The sequence below is a fragment of the Natrix helvetica genome (genome assembly GCF_964273705.1).
Source record: "Natrix helvetica genome assembly, chromosome: 2".
Lineage (NCBI taxonomy): Eukaryota > Metazoa > Chordata > Lepidosauria > Squamata > Natricidae > Natrix > Natrix helvetica.
The window spans coordinates 198,266,326-198,291,048 of NC_138552.1; the positions used below are offsets into that span (position 1 = coordinate 198,266,326).

Sequence of the window (24,723 nt, forward strand, 5' to 3'; positions counted from 1 at the left end):
TAAAAAATGCCAAATCTACAGCTGCAACAGTTCTCTCGCAGGAACCCTGAATTTAAAAAATCATCATTTTGACATATAAAGATATGCAAAGGGTTTTTAAAGAGATTGAAGTTAAAGAAAGTATTAGGTACACAATTAAAGTTACCCACAGTACCATATATGACATGTTTATAAGAATAATAATGTATTTGCCCAAAATCTAATACTCATTTTGGGAAGTATTATAGTCTTAAATATATATTTTTTTCTGACCTCTCAACTTATGTAATATAAACACCCTTTGTTTTGGTCTTTAATTCATATCTCTTTTCTGCAAATGGCAGGAAAGAAACCTGAGAAGAGCTAAGGCTGAAATTGTATGTTTAGCTGAAAATAAGCTCCACTAAAATTGGTTCTAAATAAATAGAGTCAGCGTTATATTGTAAGCAAAACCGAAAGTGATGGGAAAGGTACTTGTTAATGTTTGTAAGCAAAACAGGTGATAGAGATGGCCCATTTTTTCTAATCTTGGTCGTCTTATATTCACCAGATCTGAACAAAAGAAAATATGTAACTTTATAAGATGAAAACAGGTTTATTTTCTATACAGATACTTTCGTTGATGAGGAATATCAGTTGTGTTGAAGGCTGTAACTGAGAAGTGAATTGTGAAAACTGAATGTGAGGAATGAACAAATTTATAATTAATGGGCCCTAAGACACACGTGATACTCCCAGCAGACTCAGAACTGACAAGATGTGAGCATGAAACCTGGTTCCCTGTGAAATCTACTCTGGATTAACAACATATTATATCATCATATCATGTACACATGATAGGAAGATTTGTAATTTATTTATTGAATAAAGCCTCTGAGCGATCTTCAAGATCTGCCACATGAAGAACAAAGTCCATAAGGTGACCAAAGCTGAGCTTCTGTCTGGAGGACTTCTTAGTCCAAAAATAGATGAAATTGGTGCAAATCTCTTCTTGGCCACAACTACTCTTTGCTCCTCAAGCATGAATTCAATGAGGGGGGAGGGAAGCATCTCTCAAATTTCAATTTTGGAAGTCACTCAGTCTTACTGGGATTGAGCCTGATTCTGTTTCTTCCCATTCAGATCCCATAATCTTCAAACCTCCAGCAAGACTTTGATATGGGATTGTGAGATCTACTCCCAAAGCTTATGAAAGCATATTCAGGAGGTATTTTCTTAACCTAGACAAATTCAGAAGTTAATATTTGGGGGGAATTTGAATGGGTGGGAGGGAGGGAGGGAGGGAGGAAATATAGGTAATAGATCACTGAAAATAAACATACCCTGTCTTCAGCCATCATGCAGCAAATCAAGATCCAGAGAACAACCATAGAAAAAGCATATTATTTAAGCATAGGTACAAACGAGGGGGATGATATGCAATCTGCCACTGTATATCAGGAAAATATTTACTCTGTTCTTCCAACTGCCTAGTGCTTTGAAATTGCAGAAGCAAAATTATACAGACCCTGTCTATGTAACCAAGGAGAGCCAAATTAGTTTGGACCAAGCTCCTTACTGGCCCCCTGTTACACCAGAAGGGATATCCCGGTTGATCGGAGCCCTAAAGGCTAATAAGGCACCTGGTGCTGATAATGTCCAGCCAGAAATAATAAAAAAGAACGCCAGTTGGTAGGCTCCACTTTTAGCATCTCTGTTTACATTTATAGATAAAACAGGCCATATGCCAAGAGATTGGGGAGTAGCAATTATCATGCCCATTTATAAAAAAGGTAATATAAATGACCCAGGCAATTATAGACCCATTAGTCTTCTGACAGTTATTAGTAAACTGTATGCCAAACACCTAAACTATAAACTTCAGGATTGGCTCATTTCAGGGGGGATAATCAAAGATGAACATGCCGGTTTTAGAGAAGGAAGATCTACGGAGGATCATTTCCTGGTACCATTTAGTACAAAAATACACATATAAAAAAAGTGTATTAAAGTATATTTATTTATTTATTTATTTATTTATTTATTTATTTATTTATTTATTTATTTATTTCGATTTATCAGTCGCCCCCTCTCCGCAAAGGGACTCGGGGCGACGTACAATTAAATCAAAATACAAATGTGGCATGGAGGAGGTAACACCAATATTTAACAGTCAAGTTCAAATAAATAACAATAAATTAAAACAATTAAAACAGTTAAAAACCCCAAAATTTACGTAAAAAATATTAAAATAATTAAAATTGCCAGGGAGGTTAGAAATTTCTAGTTAAGCCAGGCCGGCTAGTTGGAACAGGTGGGTCTTGAGTTTCGTGCGGAAGGAGCGGAGATCGGTCGTTGTCCTGATATCTGGGGGGAGGTCATTCCAAAGGGCTGGGCCCATCACAGAGAAGGCCCTATTCCTGGGCGCCGCCCTCTGACACTGCCTGGTGGACGGCACCCGGAGGAGTCCCTCTCTGTGAGAGCGAATTGGTCGCAGGGATGTATGGGGCAGAATGCGATCCCGCAGATAGCTAGGTCCTGTGCCATGGAGTGCTTTGAAGATGGTAACTAACACCTTGAAGCGCACCCGGTAGACCACAGGGAGCCAGTGCAGCTCGCGCAGGAGAGGTGTTATATGGGCGAACCTCGTTCTCCCCATGATTGCCCGCGCGGCCGCATTCTGGACCAGTTGCAGTCTCCGGGTGCATCTCAAGGGGAGCCCCATGTAGAGAGCGTTTAAAAAGTGTGGCCTTCCTTGATTTTAAGCAGGCCTTTGAGTCAATATCCAGGATCACTGTCTAGGTGAAATTTAAATGCACCATTATTGATAAACGCCTCCTCTTCCTCGTACAAAAATTGTATGCCAATTCCACCTTGAAAGTTATGTGTAATCCTCAAGGGAGTTTAACCGGTCCAGTAAGGGTACAAAAAGGGGTACGGCAGGGTTGCATCCTGTCCCCCTCCCTCTTTAATTTATATATTAATCCCCTGATTGATCTCTTACAGAACCCTGATTTCCACCCTCCTAACCTAGCACAACGCAAAGTTCCAATTCTCTTATATGCTGATGATGCCGCTATTATTTCACATACCCCTGTAGGACTGAAGAGAGCAATTAGGGCAACACTCGGCTATTGCAGGCAAAACAAGTTGGTCCTTAACTTTGATAAATCAAAAAATGTAGTTTCTGCTAAAAGACCAAGCCAATACTCCTGGAAAATAGAAGGACATAGTTTGGAACAGGTTAGAACATTTAGATACCTTGGGGTGGTTTTCCACTCACAAGGGACATGGAAGGCACACCCGGATCACACATTGCAAGCAGCCAATAGGTCCTCAAATGCAATTAAACACTTCTTTTACACAGGCTGAGGTCAGTTAGTACCTGCTGCCTTAAAACTTTTTGAGGCCAAAACATTGGCACAAATTCTATATGGGGCACAAACAGGAATCCTCGCAAGAAAGACTTGCTAGAAACCATACAAACCAAATTCCTACGAGCCATCTTAGCTGCACCCAAAGGAACTCCAAATGCCCATTTAAGAATTGAGACAGGAAATGCCTCAAATTCAGGTATGAACATGGAAGATGATGATCATTCATTGGCTTAAAATGCATTTATTTCCAGAGGGACTGTCCCCACTAGTGTTGACTGACAATTTCCCCTCCCCATGGAAACAGGCAATTGATCCCAAACTGGGCTCTTATGGGCTCTCACCGGTATTCTTAATGTCCCTAGGCTTTGATCAAGCAAAGCAAGTAGTAATCAATAGAATGAAGGACATGGAGTTCCAAGAAGAACTAAATAGGTTGCCTCTCCACAGTAGGGACAGAATCAAACAGGGTGTGTGTGAATCGGCAAGATATCTAAAAGACCTGATCTTCCCAAAATAAAGAATAGCTTTCTTCAGAGCCAGATTTAACATTCTTCCTTCAGCACTCCTCCAGGGCAGGTATAAGAGAACACCAATAGCAGAACGAGTTTGTATATGTGGTAAAGGAGAAGTTGAAGATATCTCACTTGTTCTATTACACTGCGAGCTTGTGTACAGAGTTTGTAGGTCTGCACATATTCTTCCCTTATTAGAGAGATTACCAGAGAGGGCAGACAATTTTTATGTAGGCTTTCTCCTCCAGGACACAAACCCGACTACCACATATGCAGTGGCAAAGTTCTGTATTGCTGGAATGTCCACACACAAAAAAATTGGATACGGAAGTATAGTTGTCATCTTGTACCAATTATTTGGACATATCTCTAACAATTTCTGGACCATTGTATTTACTCCCATACTTATCGGCTTTGCACCCAGGTAAACCAGGGAGTGACCCGAACAATTTGAGAACATGTATGTTATCCACTTTTAACATCAATACTTTTTAATTATATTTTAATGTCAGTACTTTTAACATATGGTAAAAAGTAATGTGTATTGCTGGTCTTTGACCATAATAAAGATTTATACTTATACTGCAGAAGCAAAAAGAAAAATAATTTTGGCTTCATTCATCCACCAAAAGAATCTGGGCCACCAATTGCTATTTGAGTAAGAAATACTTAATATGGGATGATCAACCTAGTCCTAGTCCAAAAGCTAATTTTAAACCATCTGGTTCTGGGGTTCAGGAATTCCACACACACCACTTCCCTATATCTGCTAATACTAAGACCCAGGTGTCTCCTAAAGCGACTACATTGCATATTGTGAACTCAAATGTAAAGTTCTCTAATTTCCTGGTAGAGGGCTTGACCTCCATATAATAACATCTGGCTATTCACATCTTAGAAATCCCCCAAAGAATGAAATTGGTCATGTGAAACCACCTCCTAATGATCAATTTTCTAATATGTCTATTCTTTTTCGTTTCCAAGCCTGATTGGAAGCTTATTTTCTTTTTCTCGCAAACTCTCTTTGAATTGCAATGAGCCACTGAGCAGAAAGAAAGAGTGAGATAAAGATTAATTCAATCAAAATAGGGAACAATCTTGAAGAAGAGTACTGTAAAATTGTTGGCCACATCCATTGGAAGGGCACTTCTGTCCAGAACAGTTCTGTTTATTGTTAGCCAATTCTACAAATCTATTATATTCCATAGGAATAAGGAATTTTGCTTCCAGAAAATATAACTCACCATGCTAAGAATATTATATTGTTCCTATTTATAAAACAGTAAACTACGCAGAATTATCTGGGAGTCTTAAAATTGCTTGAGAGGGGGGGAGGCTACTACGTAATATGTGAGATAAATTAGGCACATTAAAACAATGTTATTTTTTGGCCCACGCAGAATTGCCAATGTTACTTTAGATATTGTGATATGATATACAGTGGTTGAAAGGCAACACAAAGAACAATGGAATGTGTAGATGATTAAAAGTGAAACACAAATTGAGGAAATGTAAAGTTCCTCCTTAATTGAAGTTGCTGTAAGCTTCTGACAGACTAACCTTAAATTATTACTATTTTAAATGAAACCAAATAACTACAAGACCTTGAAAATTTTGCTTTGGAGTGAAAAAAGTAATTTGGGTGACATAAGTGGACAGGCGCAATGGTATGTGGGAATGGCCTTTGGAGACAGAGGGAAAAGCAGCACCAGACTAGATTAGCATCCTGAGTGGTGTTTTGATCTGGCCCGCAGGGCTGCTCTGGAAACAGCAGGGTACCATCCCAAAGTGCCTCTGCCAGCAAAAATGGAGCTCAGGAGAGGGTTGGCAGAGGGTTGCGGGAGGCTGTCACAGCCGAAAATGGAGCCTGTGAGCCCATTTTCGCTGGCAGAGTGCTCAAACAACCACAGGCGTCTCTGACATGAGTGATGTCGAACTGGCCATGCCCACCCTGGCCTCCCAAGGTCAAACACAGCTCTGATGTGGCCCTCAATGAAATCGAGTTTGACACCCCTGTCCTACAATAAAGCAGAATTAGTTTATCTGGGGATGCTTTTTATCTGGATTGCCTTGCAAGATCAATAATAGGTGAAAAGGTGCCATAGGCTGCTTCACCCCGAGAAGAAAGGCAGACAATTTAGCTCAGAAAAGCAAAGGTTATATTTCAAGGGTGGACTGGTGAACTGAATATGCCCGACTGTAGTGGAATGAGCAAGCAAACCAGCACTTTAAAATCCCTCTATTGTAGATGCCGATAAATGTATGCAGTATGAGCACAGATGCTTGCTTCTTTATGCAACTGTTTTGAAAACATGTTGCAAGATTAAAGAAATAAATCTATCAAAAGCATTGGATTGGTTAGAAAGCATAATAATAGAAGTTGTTAGCATAAAAGCTTGAAGTTTTGGTAGTGGACATTAAAACTGAAAAAGAAGAAAAACCAATCACAAATCCTGAAAAATCTCTTGAGAATCAGAAGGTTTAAAAAAAGGGAAATGAGGCAGATGTCTACCTGTATTACTTCCAAATGTTTTCAGCTTCAGGCAGAGACATACATGGAGATAAATGGTTTCTCCAATCAAATAAAGCAGATCTTTATTTCTCATGATGGAGGAGGAACTGGAAATGAGGGAGTAGACTGGCTTTTCTTTGAATTTGTGTAATGAATGGCAGCTTCTGCTCCATGGGTTCATTGAGGCCAAACTTTGCAAACCACAGATCCTCCATATGCAACTAAAAGGTAGCATCCACAATATAGTTAAGGTGACCAACTTTTTTACAATGAAAAGGAGGACAAATAAATTGGAAAAAATATATCGTAAATAAAAGAAATATTTTATTCATTGCAACAATAATACACTAAAATATGATATATGCATAATAAAAACATTTGCAACATTTTATATTGTAATTATGCTTACATGCCTGTTAATTATTATTTAAATGAGTACTTTTCCATTGAATTAATATTTTTTCTCAATGTATCATCTTCTAACAATATATTGGAAATATCTGAACAAGAAATATCCTTCATATTGAATTTTACGCCAAGTGCTGCAGCTAGAGTATCAACATTCAATCTCGATTTCTCACTTGTCAAAAAATCATTGGCAATTGAAAAAAACTCTTTCAACTGCTGCATTAGTTCCAGGGCAGCACAACGTAAATTGAACAAGTATAAATAAATGTTCACATGGAATATGTTCATTTTTGAAATGGCTGAAAATATCCACCCATCTTTTATCAATTTCAACATGTTGATTTTCCCATTGTATTAATTTTTCAGAATTTAAATATACATTCAGTCTTCTAATTTCTTCAAAGAGACAATTGTCGTCTATTTTAATGTCTAGCATTTCTTTAGATAAAAATTCTTGAGTCTTGACGAATTGTCATGTCAAATACAAATAGGTCACATAACGCGCAACAGATTAGTCTTCAAATATCGAAAAGGAGGACATATAGGAGGACACTTTTCGAGGGAGGACAGAACTTACAAAAGAAGGACTGTCCTCCCTAAAGGAGGACGGTTGGTCACCTTAATATAGTCAGTGTGGAAACCCATGAGTGATTACAGGCTGGGGTGGCAAGGCTGAAACCAGACCTAATAGAAGTTGAATCCCAAATCTGAATTCTGGGGAAATTGTAAAGATCAAAGAAAGGAAACTGATTTTACCATCCATTATATTTGCAATTATAAATTTAATTTTTATCTGTGGTTAGCCCATTTACAGTAACATGCAAATGCAGATACCTTCAAACACTGGGAAGGAATTTCTTCTTTCTGACTCAGAATTTGTTTTCTGTTTCCAAAGTTCAGAATTCTTCCTGTAAGTACAGCAGTCAATGTTGAATGAGATGAATGGGGCCTTTTAAAGACTTGTTACATGAAAAGATATTTGCAGTCATTTGACCCAATGCTCTCATATGTTCACACATACACAGCAAGGAAATGCAAATGTAATGATGTGAAATCTCAACCAGTTTGGGGTTTTTTAGCAGCCTTATGTCCAACATTGGTCATAACTGCAGTTGGTGAGGCTTTTTATGTCATCTAAGAAAAGAGCTTTTAAGGCACAAGAGGAGAAAGGGAGAAAAATGCATTTCACTGAGAAATTACTGGTGACCTTGACACTATAATTCATAGGCAACAACTATAGTTCAAATGATTATTTAACAGTATTGGTGGCACTGAAATTCCCTTTTTCTTAATTTGCCCAAAGTAGCTAATGCAATAAAAAATAAGAAGCATGGATAAAAATAGCAAATAAAATAAAATAAAATAAAGTTTGATGCTTTTAATCATAATGCATTTAACATGTTACTTATGTATTTTTTTCTAGATCCAAAACTACAATTCAGTGGAAACTCTAGAAAGGTTTATATGATACACCCAAGGATTTGATGTGGTCATGCAATTTTCATTCATGTGATAAAAGAAATAAAGCTTTTTGAAATACAAAATGTATAAATCAGTAACTTGTCTTATTTTATTCCTGGTCAGATGAATACATTTAATATGTGGAATGATGTGTCAAGATTAATTGACCTGGGCAGTTTCTGTTTCCTAGAATTAATGGTAGTAGAAAAATTGTAAGTGTGTGTGTGTGTGTGTGTGTGTGTGTGTGTGTGTGTAGGGGGGGAGATAGAGAGAAAGAAAAAGAAAAGGAGGAGGAGGGAGGCAGGGAGAGAGAGAGATTTCTAATTTTCCATAAGAGATTATCTCATTTTTTTATATAATAGCATTTGAAAGTATAAAACAATATACACATTTACATTCTGTTTTTATCCGCAAACTATATCTTTAGTTGGAGATTTTTAGCTACTTTGTTTTTAGCTACTTAGTTGTCAGTCACACCTGCTGTAAATTCTATGGGATTGGAAATCATCTACAAGAAACTGAACTCATGGATCTTCACACTTCAGATGATCATACACAGTGCATTTGCTTTAGGAGCTATCTAGGCCTTAGTATTCAGAGGTTGTAGCAAAAGATATAGACAATATAGAAGCTCTCAAAATTGTATATAATCTTCCCTCATGTTCTCAGACCACAAAGATGCAGATTTTATATTATGCTATTCCCTGTATATAGGTTTTAATATGATTACCATTCCTTCTGGAGGCAAATGACTTTTTTTAATTATTATTTTTCTAGGAAAAAGTATGTTGCAGACCCGGTTAAGAAAGATCTTTATAGCAAATATTTAACATGTTTGGGGGAGGGGGGTTTGACATTAAATAACATATACAGTCAAGAGAATAGACTTAAATATATATTTTTAAACAACCATTGTGATTGTTATAGTGTGATAATGGGCTGGGTAGAATAAAATTGGAATATAAAAACAGGGGTATATGATTTCTTCTCTTCTTTTTCAGTTCTTGTTCTCTGACTAGCTAGTTCTCTTTAAATATGACATCAAAGAGCTCTACCTATTGTAAAATCTGTGTGATGTAACTTTTGGTTTTGGACACATCAATTTTAAAGTACATTTTTCAGAAGACACACATCTTAAAAGTTGGTAATAGAATTTATTCAGATCACAAAGACAAGTTAAATCTACATCTCCCTTCTGATTCATCCACCTGTTCACTGCTTGCTTAATGTGCAGCTGTACATCATGCCTAGAGATGATAATGTGAATAATGTTGGATTTAGACCAGAGGTGGATTGCTGCCAGTTCGGCCCAGATCGGGCAAACCGATAGTAGTAGCAGTGGTGGGAGGATCCGTGCTTAAAAAGTTAGGCATTTAACTAGGCATTTGGCTTTAATACCTATAATAAACACCTTTTCAACTCTTGAAGTGTTCTACTTTCATTCCAATAAACTGTCTTTAAATGCAGTGAATTACATCCAGATGCCACTATGTCTGTTGAAGTGAAGAATTTGGACTGCTTGATAACCCTCAACTTGGTGAATATTGCTTTTGCCAGATTGTAATTTGACGGAGAATACATAAGAAAAAGGACCGTTTCAGACCATAGAATTGTATTCTAACTCCACCCTGCAGCAGGATACAAGGAAGCTTTGTGTTTCTACAGGTGAAGCCTACACACACAAAGCTCTCTGAAATGATTATTATTTTTGCTTCAGTAATTACTGCAGCAAGAAAAAACATCTCTGTAACCTCCCTGCCCTCAAAGTTCAAAGAATATGCAACCACATGTGATTCTTTTTCCTGTACACACTGATGCCATGCTTCATGTTGAGACCTTAAGTGCAACTAGAAGGTCTGCTTTCTCTTAAAAATAGTCAATACCATTAGCTTCATAGTTTCATCTAAAGCTGACTATGTTCAAGCAAGCATGAAATTATGTCCTCATGGACATTTCTTGAGGTTGTAAGATACTAAAAACGTTTTACAATATTGACACTTTTTATGCAGGCTAAAATATTTGTATATCCCATGGTTTTATTCTTCTTAAACTTAAGGGCTAGGAATTTAAGCAAACAGATGCAAATTCTTAAAGAGCTAAAATGCAATGTCTGAGGTTTTACTGTGTTGAAATATAATGGTGTTTTTTAAAACAACAACAATAACCTTAACCCCATATGCAGGTGTGGGTTCCGGCAGTCACTACTGCCTGTTTGCTTGTGGCCACACTGCTCACGCGCACAGTCTAATAAAAATTGCTCTGCACATGCACAGAAGCAAAAAACAAGATGGCAGCACCTATGGTGCCACCGGGAGAACTGGTTCGGGGGCGTGGCAGGCCTGGATCGCTTCCAGTTCCAGCAACCCAGGCCGCCAAACCACTACCAGGCCGAACCGATCTGAACCGGTAGGAACCCACCATTGTCCTAATGCATATAAGCTCTAATCTAACCAAAAACAAGTATTGTCTACCCAAGAAGCTGACACTCAAGCATGAGTGCGAAGCAATTTGTTTGTTCTTTGATCATGGATACGCAGAAGAAAGCACTAAGGAAATATTCAGGAAAAAAATATAGCCATTTGGAAGAAGTTCCTGCAATTGAAATTGCAGAAGATAGAAAATGGGAGAAAAACTTGGAAGACATATGAGGTTAGTTTTTTAATTTATTGTCTGTTTAGCATGCCTATAGATGATTGTGTGAATATTGTTGGATTTAGACTAGGGACCTCTGGATTCAGATGCTGCTTAGACACAACATTTTTAGGATACAAGACACAAATACCTTGTACAGACAAGATAGTTTCTCTTCTGCAGTTCTAATTTCTTTCCACCTCCCAAGCTACAATATATATGTATATTATGTATATATATGTTTATGTGTGCATACACACACACACACACATACACACACACAACTTCCTTAGATGAGTAAAAGGTGTACAAACAATATTTATCCCATGGGATGGTAGAATAATGACAATAGCAGAAGACTTAACAAGACTCTCGGCTATGTTACAATGCATCATATTGACAACTGTTCTCCTTGAACTGCACAGGTCACTGAAAGGACTACATATAATGCACTATTCCACTTTTCCATATGTGGAAGGCATTCAGAATGAAAACTCTACAGTGGAAAGCCACACATAAAGGGAGACTCAAAAGCCAAGCAACTATCTTGTTGGCTTCGGCAAATTATTAAAAAAAAACCTAGGCTACCTAAGCAAGGGATACAATAGACACAATTGTGTGTGCTCTTAAAAGTGTAGTGGGAGCCATCCTTTGTTTTACTATCTAAGTTAAAGACTCATGTGCAAGAGTTAGTAGTTACAAATAGATTTAGCTTGTAGTTAAGAAAAATATCAAGATAAAAGTTCTGGAATATTTTTGTCCAGTATAGTTATGGTGGCAAAATATCAATCTGATAAAGAGGCACTGCTAAAATAATATTCAAACGACTTTTGAATTTTTTGAGAATAAGGATTTCTTCCTTAATTAGTGTGATGGATGAAGAACTACACTGTAGAGCTGGGCGGTCAAACTCGCGGCCTGTGGCCAGATGCGTCACGCGCTGGCCACACCCACACCCGGTTTAGCAAAGGGGAAAAAAGTCACGATATGTCATGTAAGGATGCCGTGACAATGCGAGTTTGACACCCTTGTTGTAGAGGAAGAAGCATCTCTGTGCAATTCAGGGCCACACAACTTTTGGCAGTTATTGAATGTTAAAAGTGTGCTTTATGTGTCCTCATAAACTTCAGGGGTTTGCTGATTTTAAAAAATGGCTGCTTGGTGCATATGGCAAGTCACCGATTAGACATTAAGAGAAGACAATGAGGTTGATTATTGCCATATTTTTTGGTTGTTCTGGATATTCTAACAGTTCTGAATTTTCATTTACTTTCCAAATTGGCAGGCTATAGCAATTCACCATTTTTGTTATGCCTTTGTGGTATAAAAGAGCCCAGGGACTTACAAACAAACAAACAAAATCAGATAGGACAGGAATAGAGGAATGCCAGATATTAAATCCAGAAGCATTTTGGTCTCTCTAGCCACCATTATAGTTATTAGGATTGAATCCCATTATGATGTTGGAGTTTTTGAAACTTTTCTTTCATACCAAAATAAATGTGTCATTATGTCTGATATAATTGTTTGGCTAAATAAATCAGAATTGGGATTATTTACAAAAATATTCCCCAACTAGAGCTTTTATGCATCTTGATTTAGCCAGTTATGAAAACAACCACTAATATTTTAATAATAGATAAGCATTTATTTACTTAATGCATATGCTGCCTGTCTTGTTATTCAAAAATAAATGATTGATTTAATTGTTAATTTTAATCCAATTTTTAAAATGTTATTGTTCATATTAATTGGGTTTGTTGTTGGATACTCTATCTAATTCTATTTATCTTTTGTAATATGTGTTTTTTAAATGTTGTACGCTGCCCTGAGTCCTTTGGGAGAAGGACGACATATAAATCCAATAAACAAACAAACAAAGGGACTCTAGGTGGCAAGTATACCTCTTTCTTCTCCATTCTTCTAGTTTCAACTAGAAATAACAGAGCTCATTCCCCCCTCCCCCTCTTTAGTGTACACCAGTCAACCACATTTTGGTTTATGGAGGAACTCAATTCAGATTGGCATGCCACATATACTCATACTCATTTGCATTATTGCTCAAGTCATCCAGAGATAGATCTGTTGCCATATTCTCTGAAATGCATTCACTCTGAATTGCACATGGTTTATTCTGCCAGTGACTTTAATATTCTCCTCTCTGTTTGATACAGCAGAAAAGGGAATTTATTTTGAAAAGTGGGGGGAGGTTATTAGCCTTTTAAAATCCCACCTTTATTACTTTATAAGTAACTCAAGGATGTGAACAGACATCATATTATTTCCTCCTCCTATTTTCCCCAGAACAGGTTGGCTGAGAGAATGAGTGATGCAAAGTCACCCAGCTGGCCTTCATACCTCAACAGGTACCTCAATGTGCTAAAGTGACTTAAAAACAAGGGTAGCTTTACGTCTATGGCAACCTAGACAGTTGGTAGGGGTACCAAGGTTAAAGACTTCTGACATACACAATAAAAAAGTGAAAAGTGGTAACAGCACAGTGTGCCCATATAATTTTGCAAAATTAGTGCCCTATGAAAACAGGAGGTGCTGATGTAATTAAAATTGGATGAAACAGTAAATAGAATGAACATATCAAAGAAAAAAAATATCTGAGATTGAAAATCTTTAGCATAAAGCTTTTTTAAAAAAATCCCAAGATGATTTAGGAATTCACCAGAAGTTGAACTAAGCCAGTGGTCGGCAAGCCGCGGCTCGCGAGCCACATGCGGCTCTTTACACCCTTTAATGCGGCTCTTCTGTGTGCCGGGCGCCCGCTCCCCTCCCTCCTCTCGGGCGGCCGCCCCAAAAGTCACGAAGTCTCCGAGGCTGTAATTTTCTGAGCTGTGTGCACGCGCCTGTTTTCCACGGCATGGAGCAGCGGCGAGCGATGATTCCGGAGGCCATCAGTGGCACCAATTTTGGTCCTATGACTGCAGAATGCTGCAAAATACCATAAATGCAGGCCAGTTGTTGAGTGTTTCAAATGTGATTGGAACACTCAACAAGGTGACTATAGTGTGTGTGTGTGTGTGTGTGTGAGTGAGACAGACAGACAGAGAGAGGAACAGAGAGAGGGAGTGAGGGAGGGAATCAGAGAGAGACTGACAGACACACACACACACAGAGACAGAGAGAGACAGAGAGGGGGGGAGGGAGAGAAAGATAGACAGACAGACAGACAGACACACATACACACACACACACACACAGAGTGAGTGATTAAGTGAATGAGTGAGAGACAGACACACCCACATACACAGAGTGACAGAGAGAGAGGAAGGGAGGGGAGAGAGACAGAGGGAGAGACAGAGACAGACATACACACACACAGAGTGAGTGAGAGACAGACAGACACACACACACACAGAGTGACAGAGATGGGGGAAGGAGGAGAGAGAGACAGAGATACAGAGAGAGAGACAGACAGATAGACACCCAGAGAAAATGGCAGAGGGAGACAGAGAGGGAGGGAGGGAGAGAGAGACAAAGAGCCAGAGAGAGAGAGAGAAAGAAAAAGAAAAAAAGAAAGAAAGTGGGAGAGAGAGATGAAATTAAAAACAACAACATACAAACCTGACTTAATCAAACTATCCAAGGAAATGCAAGGCCAATGTTCACATTAGTGGTTGTGACTTTGTCAGTCATTGTCAGGATGTAATTTTCTCTACATTGTAAGGCAAATTTTACGGAATTTAACGTTATCGATAAATAATATCGTTCTAAAGTTTTTGTTTTATTAGTTGTGTTATTTGTATCCTCCCGACCTATGTGGATACTTGCATGCAGAATATTCTCAATAAAAACTTATTGAAACTAAAAACAGTGTACCATCCTATGTATTTTCGGTTTTAAAAATGTGGCTCTCAAAATAAATTTCAATCGTGGTTTTGGTGAGATTTGGCTCAGTTGAAAAAAAAGGTTGCCCACCACTGAACTAAGCTATATGGCAGTGATGGCTAACATTTTTGTCGCCCTGCCCCCTCGCCCATTTTTGGCTTCCAGGTTGATGCAGGCTTTCCAGGCCCAAAATTGGGCATGGGGGAGGGGCACATGTGCTCCCCCCCTGCCCTGTTTTGGTTGCCAGGTTGGTGCAGGAGGACGTCTAGGCCCAAACACTCCCGTGTCCCGTTTTGGGCCTGGAAAGCCTCCTACATCAACTTGGAAACCAAAACAGGGCATGGGGGCACCATGCAAGGCGCCGGAATGCAATACGAGTGCCCCTGTGCATGCATCCCGCCCCCTGCGCATGCGTGGCAGAGACCCAAAGACCAGCTGGCTGGCAGGAGACGTGCACCGCACACACACCTGCAGTGGAGCTGGGCTGGGGCGAGGGCTGGCGTGCCCGCTGTGGGCTCTGCGTGCCACCTGTGGCACAAAGGTTTGCCATGACAGCTCTAGGGGATGCCAAAAAATGACTTTGCCTACAGCACCAGAATATCTAAAGCTGGCCCTGAATATAAAGAGGTCTCCAGGGGTACATTCACTTTGATTCTTAAAAGTACTAGCTTCCCTTTAGGTTGATGTTCCTATTTATAAAGCCTAGAATACAAGAAAAAAAAATGAAGTTAAAGGGTTTCTCACATAGCTGAAACAAAATGGGTGTAAACTTGAATTGGCCAGTCACTGGACAGGAAGGAAGGTTCTTACATGGCCATTTAGAGTTGAGGAGGTCACAGTCTCAGATGACATCAAACACACCCCCGTTATGTCTCCAAGATGCACTATGTTGTCTGTGCAAGCTTTGTGTCGAGAAGAGTGTTACCCCTTTCACAACCAAACAACTAGTAACGATTTTACACTGCCTCAGCAGTGGGTGGAGAATGAAATAGAGGTGACATCACGAGCTCATGTCCATCAAAAATAACTACTAATGTATTTTTGGGCCATGGTAAGCAGAATGCAAGGTTAACATTCTAGGCCAGTGTTTCTCAAACTTGGTGACTTTAAGTCCTGTGGACTTCAACTCCCAGAATCCCCCAGCCAGCTGTGCTGGCTGGGGGATTCTGGGAGTTGAAGTCCACAGGACTTAAAGTCAACAAGTTTGAGAAACACTGTTCTAGGCGATCCTATATTTGTTCAGGGAACTCAATCAAAATGTGTTCTGGTTCTCCCAAGGCTCAAAAGTTGCTTTTAGGAATTTAGACAAGATCGTTCTTGGTGGTGCAGTTTTTACATTTTCTCCCCCATAAAATGACAAAAAGAATTGTTGTTGACTCCCTGCACTAGGGGAAATATTGCATGCCCAATGTTTATCTAAATTGTTGAGGTCCATTGAGACAAAAGGATTGCCTTATGGCAGAGACCATCTATAAAAGAGAATCAGTGTAACAACACTACCACCATCAGGACAATTGTAGTAAATTCGAATGATTCAGTATTATTTTTACTAGCCTTCTCAGTGATCTTTTTCTGGAGTATGTTTCACCCTATGATTACTTCCTTTCAAAATGTTATGCGTAAGATATAACAATAAAACATAAACAGCAACATATTCACTTTTTAAGGTATCTTTATTTAGATGGTATCATCCAGGCTTGGCTTTAGTTCACCCCCCCCACAAACTTAAATCTCAAGAGTTCATACTGTAAATGCTGCTTTTCTATCAAACTGCTGTACAAAAAAATGTAACATTTATACAGTAATTTAATAAGTTTAATTTATACAGTATAATTTAATACGTTTTTTTTAAAAAAAGCAAAGAACCGATTAGCTGGCAAAAATAACAAATTTTTAAATTTAAGTTATTTCAAAATGGCACCCAAAAAGCAGTTTTAAAAACCTTTAATCTCGAGACAATTAAACTGTATGTAATTCTTCATAAATCAAAAGGTTTAGTACCCAAGTAGATACATGATGAGGAAAAGAGGATTAATTGCTTTATTAAAAATTGGTTATAAGATCTGCTGTTCATAGTGGCAGTTGATTGAAGTAGTTCAAGTATAATTCAAACTGTTATTGATTGCTCTGCGCAAGATCTCCCCCTTTGAGGTCATGCAAATAGGGAGCCAGATGATCTGACTTATGTTTCACTCCCAGTTTAAAAGTTTCATCCACTCTTTGGGGACCCTGTGGCTCACAAATATACACAGGAATGTAGGATTTCAGTTCCACGACAATCCACTCAGAGCTCCCACTGCCTCATTCAGTTGTGCTCCACAACATAACTAACAATAGTTCTCCAAAGAGAGAAGTGTAAACTATGGGCATTTGAAGTAAATGTGCAGTTAAGCAGCTATACACATTAACTGCTCATAGACTTCAAACTTCAACCACCTAAGGAGTGCATAAATTAAGGTGCAAACAACTAGTTTTAAGTGTGTCCCAAAGTCTCAACTGTAAAGTTACACACACAAATCTACATTGCCCAAGCTTTCTTGTTCAATGAGAATTGGTCAGGTTTGCTGATACCCAGTATCATGTTTATACACCAAAAATGTGGCAATTAAAAAGGAAGTTTTTAAGCAAAAGAAAAAAACAGCAGAAACACATTTTGGAAAACGACAAGAGGCATTCTCCAAGGACCTATTAGAACTAAGCTTGGCACGGAGTGAGCAAAATGGGCAGACCATTCTCTGATTAATGGAATGAGCCAATGAACGATGATACATGATATCTCAAAGACTGGACATACGACATTTCTATCAGAAAGACAGCTTTTGTTTAAAAAAAAAACCTGTATCGATAAAGTTCCAGTTAAATTGATATTTTAAATTGGTGTTTGACAACTGACAGCCTGCATGCACAACCTTCTCTCTAGCCTTTGATCCATGTGTAAAAGGTTGACCCACTTGGTCCAATGAGCTAAAATTGTCCTTGTACGCAGAATTCCAAATAGTTTGGCCCAGAGAAGAAATGCAAAGGAGAGGTACTATATAAAAACTTGCCTATCCCAGGGTTAAATATTGGTGAATTAGATATAAGTGATAACTTCAAATTAATCCTAATACAGAAGCCAAGAAAGCTCTTGGATTAAAAATGCACCTTGTGATAAAGCAGAAATTATCAAGTTTGACATATCATTTACTGAACAGCTTTCACAATGGGACATGACCAGAAGCCTCTTGCATAACTGATCCTATGTCTTCACTGCTGCCCATATAATTAGCCCAAGAACAGTTAATCCTATTGCAAGTACAAGAATGAGGATGCATATTTTCTTCCGGGACTTGCGCTGAAGGAGGGGAAGAAAAAAAAAAGGATACTATTAGTTTACCTTTCCAAAGGTACAGAAACACACGTTTGATCACATGAGATCATCCCCTTGGTCTCTCAAATGAGTGCTTCGGTGAGTTGCTTTTGCCTGTTTCAATATTGGGTTTTTATGCCCTAGGTTCCCGCTACACATTTTTATTTATTTAGCTTATGACACACAGCACAGGTAGTCCTCAAACCATGACCACAATTGAGCCCAAAGTTTCTCTTGCTAAGCGAGAGAGACATTAAGTGAATTTTGCCCCAGTTTATGACCTTTCTTGCTACAGTTGTTAAATGAATCACTGCAGTTGTTAAATTAGAGACGGGGCTGTTAAGTGAATCTGGCTTCCTCATTGACTTTGCTTGCCAAAAGGATCACAAAAGGTGTATCACATGATCCCAGGACACTATATCCATCATAAATATGAACCAGTTGGGCAGCATTCAAATTTTGATCATGTGACCATGGGAACTCTACAATGGTCGTAAGTGTGGAAAAAAAACGTAAGTCACTTTTTTTTCAGTAGCGCTGTAACTTTGAATGGTCACTAAGCGAACTGTTGTAAAGTCAAGGACTACCTGTACATGGAAAACAGTAGTAAAACTATACAAAAGGAGCACATAATACTATGGTGTACATAAAATGGAAATATGTAGTCAATTTTGTAAGGCTTGAAGAATTCAAAAAGTTATATATACCGTATTTATCGGCGTATAACACGCACAGGCGTATAACACGCACAGGCGTATAACACGCACCTTCATTTTAAGAGGGAAATTTCAGGAAAAAAAATTAAATTTCAAATAAAGAACTTTGAAGCAAAATAAGGGTAGCTCAGAACTTTTTTTTATTAATATTATTACCACTTATAAGGTAAATAATGTAAAAGGACAGTAAAAGCAACTATGAACACTGCTGCTTTCACTGCTACTATCTTCCACCCTCCCTTCCTCCTTCCCTTCCTTCCTGCCTCCCTTCCAGTTCCCTCCTTCCTCTTTCCTCCTGCCTGCCTGCCTTCTTTCCCTCCTGCTTATCTATGCTTCCTTCCTTCCTTGCACCTCCCTCCCTTCTGCCTGCCTGCCTTCTTTCCTCTTTCCCTATCCTCTTATCCTTCCTTTCTCCCTCCCTCCTTCCCTGCCTCCCTTCCAGTTCCATCCTTCCCTCCTTCCTTTTTTTATTAACTTTTAGTCGGGAGTCCGGGGAGAGGAGAGACGGCTCATCCATTCTCTCCTCCTCTCACCCACACCCCCGCTGTATAAAGCGCTTCCTTTCGCCCGCCCGAGCTCTTCCGCGGGCGAAAGAAAGCGTTTTAGTCGGGTGTCGGGGAGAGGAGAGACGGCTCATCCATTCTCTCCTCCTCTCGCCCACACCCCGCTGAGTAGCGCTCCGCGATCCTTTTCTGTGCGCCTGGCGTTTAGATAGATAGCCGGATGTTTTAAACGCCAGGCGCACAGAAAAGCAGCTGCTTTTGGGGCGAAGCGCTCCGCAATCCTTTTCTGTGCGCCTGGCGTTTAAAACATCCGGCTATCTATCTAAATGCCAGGCGCACAGAAAAGGATCGCGGAGCGCTTCGCCCCAACAGCAGCTGCTTTTCTGTGCGCCTGGCATTTAAAACATCCGGCTATCTATCTAAACGTCAGGCGCACAGAAAAGGATCGCGGAGCGCTTCGCCCCAACAGCAGCTGCTTTTCTGTGCGCCTGGCGTTTAAAACATCCGGCTATCTATCTAAACGGCTGCTGTTGGGGCGAAGCGCTCCGCGATCCTTTTCTGTGTGCCTGGCGTTTAGATAGATAGCCGGATGTTTTAAACGCCAGGCGCACAGAAAAGCAGCTGCTTTTGGGGCGAAGCGCTCCGCGATCCTTTTCTGTGTGCCTGGCGTATATCGCCTGGCGTATATCGGCGTATAACACGCATACATCATTTGCCCCCTATTTTTCGGGGGGGAAAGTGCGTGTTATACGCCGATAAATAAGGTAAGTTATAGGTTACACTTTGAAATACGTTGGTTCATGAGAATGGAACAAGTCTTCTATACATTAATAGCTAGGTCAGGGGTGCCAAACTCGGTTTCATTGAAGGCCGCATCAGGGTTGTGTTTGACCTTGGAGAGCCAGGGTGGGCATGGCCAGCCTGACATCACTTGTGTCGGGGGGCCCTGTGGTGGTCCGAACACTCTGCCAGCAAAAACAGGTTCCCGAACTCCGTTTTCGGCTGTGACGGCCTCCTGCAACCCTCTGCCAGCAAAAACGGAGTTCAGGAGGACCCTCACGAACTCCGTTTTAGCTGGCAGAGGATTGCAGGAGGCTGTCGCAGTTGAAAACGCAGTTCAGGAGCCCATTTTCACTGGCAGTGGCACTGCGGGCCGGTCCTTCGCTGTTTCCAGGGCAACTCCGCAACTCAGATCTAAGCATCCCATGGGCCAGATCCAACACCTGGGCTTGAATTTGACACCCTTAATGTAGGCCATTTTGCCAATTAAGCACACTGTTAGTTGGAGAAAACCTGCTTTTCCTTCTGCATAAGCTCTAAAATGGCAGCTAGTCACTACATGATCCAGTGTCTGACAAGGAGCACCAGTCACATTCAGGGAAAGATACTTTGTCCTATTTAAACAGTCAGCCTTGACAGATGCCATGCAAAGTTGAGAACCCTATTCAGAGTTTTCCAGCATTGGCAGGTGGTATCAAAATCCTCTAATTTTTGTGTCGGGTCAAATATATATTTTTTCCAGAATCTGGATGATAAATAATCCCATTTATTTTCCACTGGAATTTTATATCAAAGTTGGCATTGTGCAGTTGCAGTGCAAGTATCAAGTGTGGGGTTGATAGAGGAAGAAGAGGCAATTGATCTGCAGTGGCAAAATTCAGACTACACAGATGCTTGGCTTGCATCAAAGCGTTGGCCTCCAAGGCAAGGAAGCATTGCCTTGGAAAGCCAGGAGAAGCGCAAAGGTATGCCTAATCTGAAATGTAAAGTTTAAGTTCTTAATACATGAAAAATGTCTAAAATACAGGCAGTCCACATTTAGCATGGTAATAAAAAGTTCATTTTCTAACCAATGCCTGCATTTACAAGAAGAAAAGTCTTCGGTGTGAAACTGATTAAAGTCTGGTCAGTTTCAGACAGGTTGCACCTAGCTGGAGGCTTCTAATCAACTAAGATCACAACGCTGAGCTTGTTAACTTGCAGTTAGCACTTTTGAATGTTGCACTGTCCTGCCAAGAAAAACAGCTGTGAAAGAAATAGCTTGTTTAAGCAATCTCTCTGCCTTGACAGAGGGCAAAAAGAGGTGAAGGAATATGGTAGGTACCAGATTATTATACTAGGGAACCTTATCTGTAGAAGAGAATATTTGTAGCTCAGGATTGAACCAAGAAGTCCTTAGTGCTCATTAAACTGGGTTATTATAATGCAGATGTTTCACTGATTATGTTACCTAGTTTGATAATGAAAAGTCTGCAAGAAAAATACCAAGGTCAGACAGTAACAAAGATCCCACAGAACTTTATCTAAATCAGGGGTGTCCAAACTTGGGAACTTTAAGACTTGTGGACTTCAACTCCCAGAATTCTGAGAGTTGAAGTCCACAAGTCTTAAAGTTCCCAAGTTTGGACACCCCTGATCTAAATGAAAGAGCAGCAAGCAGTGATTTGGTAGCATTTCTCTCTCTCTCTTCCTCTCTGTGTCACATGTTCACTTAGCAACCATTTCACTTAATCGGTAAGTCATCAGAACCAATTGCAGTTACTAAATGAGGATTATCTATGGTACTTTTGCTTATGGTAATCTTTACCTGGTAGTCGGATGCTCTCGACAACTGCTGGTTTGCTTGCTGAACGTGGACTTCAGCTGTTTCGACATTAGCTTCTATGCTATCTTTGAGAAAGGAGAAAAAAAGCATTACAATTTGTCTTCTACAATTGACATGCATGCAGAAACATCTTGCTCTGAGACTTTATATTTTTAGATCCATTTTGTAGACATAAATCCCAAGAACAATTATTTGAAAAGATATTAAATTAAAAGCAAGGACAGTGGTACATGTTCCAATACAGGTATTGTTATTATTATTAGCATATGGAATTGTTACATTAGGCAGGAAACTGGAGTGCAATTGCATAGTATGGCTGCCAATGTACCGGCTCTGTTGTAAGAAATGCTCGCACACTTCCCATAGTTTAGGTTTAGGTTTAGGTTCATTTGGATTTATATGCCACCCTTCTACAAGGACTCAGGGCGGCGTACAACATTAAAAACACACATCACAAAAGTTAAAAAAAAGATTAAATCCATTTCCAAAAAGACCAAACCGATTTTTTTTAAAAAGAAACAATACATTTAAAATAAGTTAAAATTAACATTAACATTAACAGGCCAGGCCGGCTTGCTGGAAAAGCCAACTTTTTAGGGCGCGTCGGAAGGACCGGAGGTCAGGGATTATGTGGAGCTCCGGGGGCAGCTCATTCCAGAGGGAAGGCGCTCTCACAGAGAAGGCTCTCCCCCTGGGGGTCACCAGCCGACACTGCTTGGCCGACGGCACCCTGAGGAGGCCAACTCTGTGGGATCGTACTGGACGGTGGGAGGCTACTGGTGGCAGTAGGTGGTCTCGCAGGTACACTGGGCCTAAGCCATGGAGCGCTTTAAAGGTCATAATTAATACCTTGAATCGCACCCGGAAAACAACCGGCAGCCAGTGCAGGCCGTCTAAAAGGGGTGTGACATGGGAGCACCTAGGTACCCCCATGACAACCCGCGCGGCCGCATTCTGGACCAGCTGAAGCCTCCGGGTGCTCTTCAAGGGCAGCCCCATGTAGAGAGCATTGCAGTAGTCCAGGCGAGAAAGTACGCCTAGTGCACTACAAGAGGGCGAGCTGGTTTTGTACCAGAAGAAAAACAAGTGGCTCTTCCTGTAGTGTCATCCAAGGCCTCTTCCCTCTCGGAGTTCCCTTGCAATATGGGGTGCCGCAATCAGGAAGGTTCAGATAGGAATCTGACTGCCTGCATGGAGCACCAGCTCGTCTTCCTCTACCAAAGTAGTACCTATTTTATCTATTCACCTAGAACATGTTTTTAAACATTTAGGTGGACAGAAGCTGAGGTGAGTGATGGGAACTCACTCGACACGCAATGCTAAAACTCGAACCACTGGAGCAGAAACTAACTCCAGCATCATTAAGCCACTGAGCTGCCATATCTCTTCCAATACAGGTAGTCCTCGACTTACAACCATTTGTTTAGTGAGATTTGAAGTTACAACAACACTGAACAAAGTGACTTATAACCAGTCCTTGCATTTATAGCCATTGTAATGTTCCCGCAGTTCCATGATCAAAATTTGGGAACTGGGTAACGAGCATGTATGTACGATGGTTGCAAAATCCTGCGGTCATGTGATCACCTTCCCAGTTGGCTACTGATAAGTCAAGTCAAGCTGGGTTTGTTTAATGACATGATTCATTTAACAACTGCAGTGATTCACTTAACAACCATGGCAAAAAGATTGTAACGTAAGGCACCATTCACTTAACAACTGCCTTACTCAGCAACAGGAATTTTAGTTCCAATTGTGGTCATAAGTTGAGGAGTCCCTGTGCCAGATGCTGCTGGAAATGCCAGTAACAGTATCCTGATACTAGGAAAATGTGTGTTTTCTCTCCCAAACAATAGGAATCAAGACAGCAAAACAGACTAAATACTTTAAAAGGGGAGAAGCTACACTGAAACCCGTAAACTATGGGGGTGGAAGGGAGAAAAAGAATCCATAAATGACTGGCATTTTAATAGAGGCCATTGTTGTTTTTCTTGTTTTGAAGCATAGTTTCATATACACATTGTAATTCTTTTTACTATGGATCTCACTTCCTGTATTATAATCACAACTATTTTATAAAATGAACTATGTATAAACCAGGTAGTAAAAGAGACTTTAAAAAACTCCTTGCGGATATATTTTGTGCATGTTATTTTTTTTTAATGTTCTAATTAAACTAGAATACTTCTAACAATTCTGCTATGCATCCTGATCATTTTAACTCTCTGATCTGAACTCTCTGTAAGGTAAAGCTACAAGAAGTAAAGCTTCAGGAAAACCTGAAAAATTCTAGGGAACAATTTAATAAATTCTAACTCTTGAATATTTTTATTCCCAAAGAAAGGGAGCACCTGCTGTTATATGAAGGTACCGGCACTACAGCTGCTATTATACTGAAATTGAACATGGCATTCCATAAACAATTGTCCCACCCATGTAATTTGAGCTAAAACTCTCATCCTAGCTATATAACATGTTCCAGGACCATCAGGCAACTAAGCTTTTTAAATCAATGTCGCTTCAGATCCTAGTGTACCAAAGTTCTCTTAATGCAAGTCTTTTTCCTAATTAATTCTAGATTTTCCTCAACTGCTACAGCATTTATACTTGTAAAAGTTAATACAATATAACTAGTATACCCAAATGTGGCAAAAAAGCAATATCTCAAAAGGTTGACCTTTGCTTACCTATCACATCTCCTTGTTCATGAATCATCATCCCCAAATCTTTAAATATTTCATTTATGTCAAGAATGTCTGACTACGAAGAAAGAAACCGTATTGAAACAATGTTCGACACCGAACAATGCAATCACAGGAATAAACCGCAAGCAATTTAGAGTAGAGAGAAG

General features: G+C 39.8%; 1 protein-coding gene across 2 annotated transcripts in view; it reads right to left on the minus strand.

Moving 5' to 3' along the window:
* Nucleotides 1-17,526: 17,526 nt before the first annotated feature.
* STX7 (syntaxin 7) overlaps nt 17,527-24,723 on the minus strand; it is a 36,570-nt gene continuing 29,373 nt past the window's right edge. For both annotated transcript variants that reach the window (XM_081942281.1, XM_081942282.1), the window contains exons 8-10: nt 24,560-24,632; nt 21,855-21,937; nt 17,527-18,033 (exon numbers count right to left, since the gene is read on the minus strand). In XM_081942281.1, the coding sequence (XP_081798407.1) occupies nt 17,938-18,033; nt 21,855-21,937; nt 24,560-24,632 (252 nt within the window). In that variant the 3' untranslated portion in view covers nt 17,527-17,937. The remainder of the gene's footprint in view (nt 18,034-21,854; nt 21,938-24,559; nt 24,633-24,723) is intronic.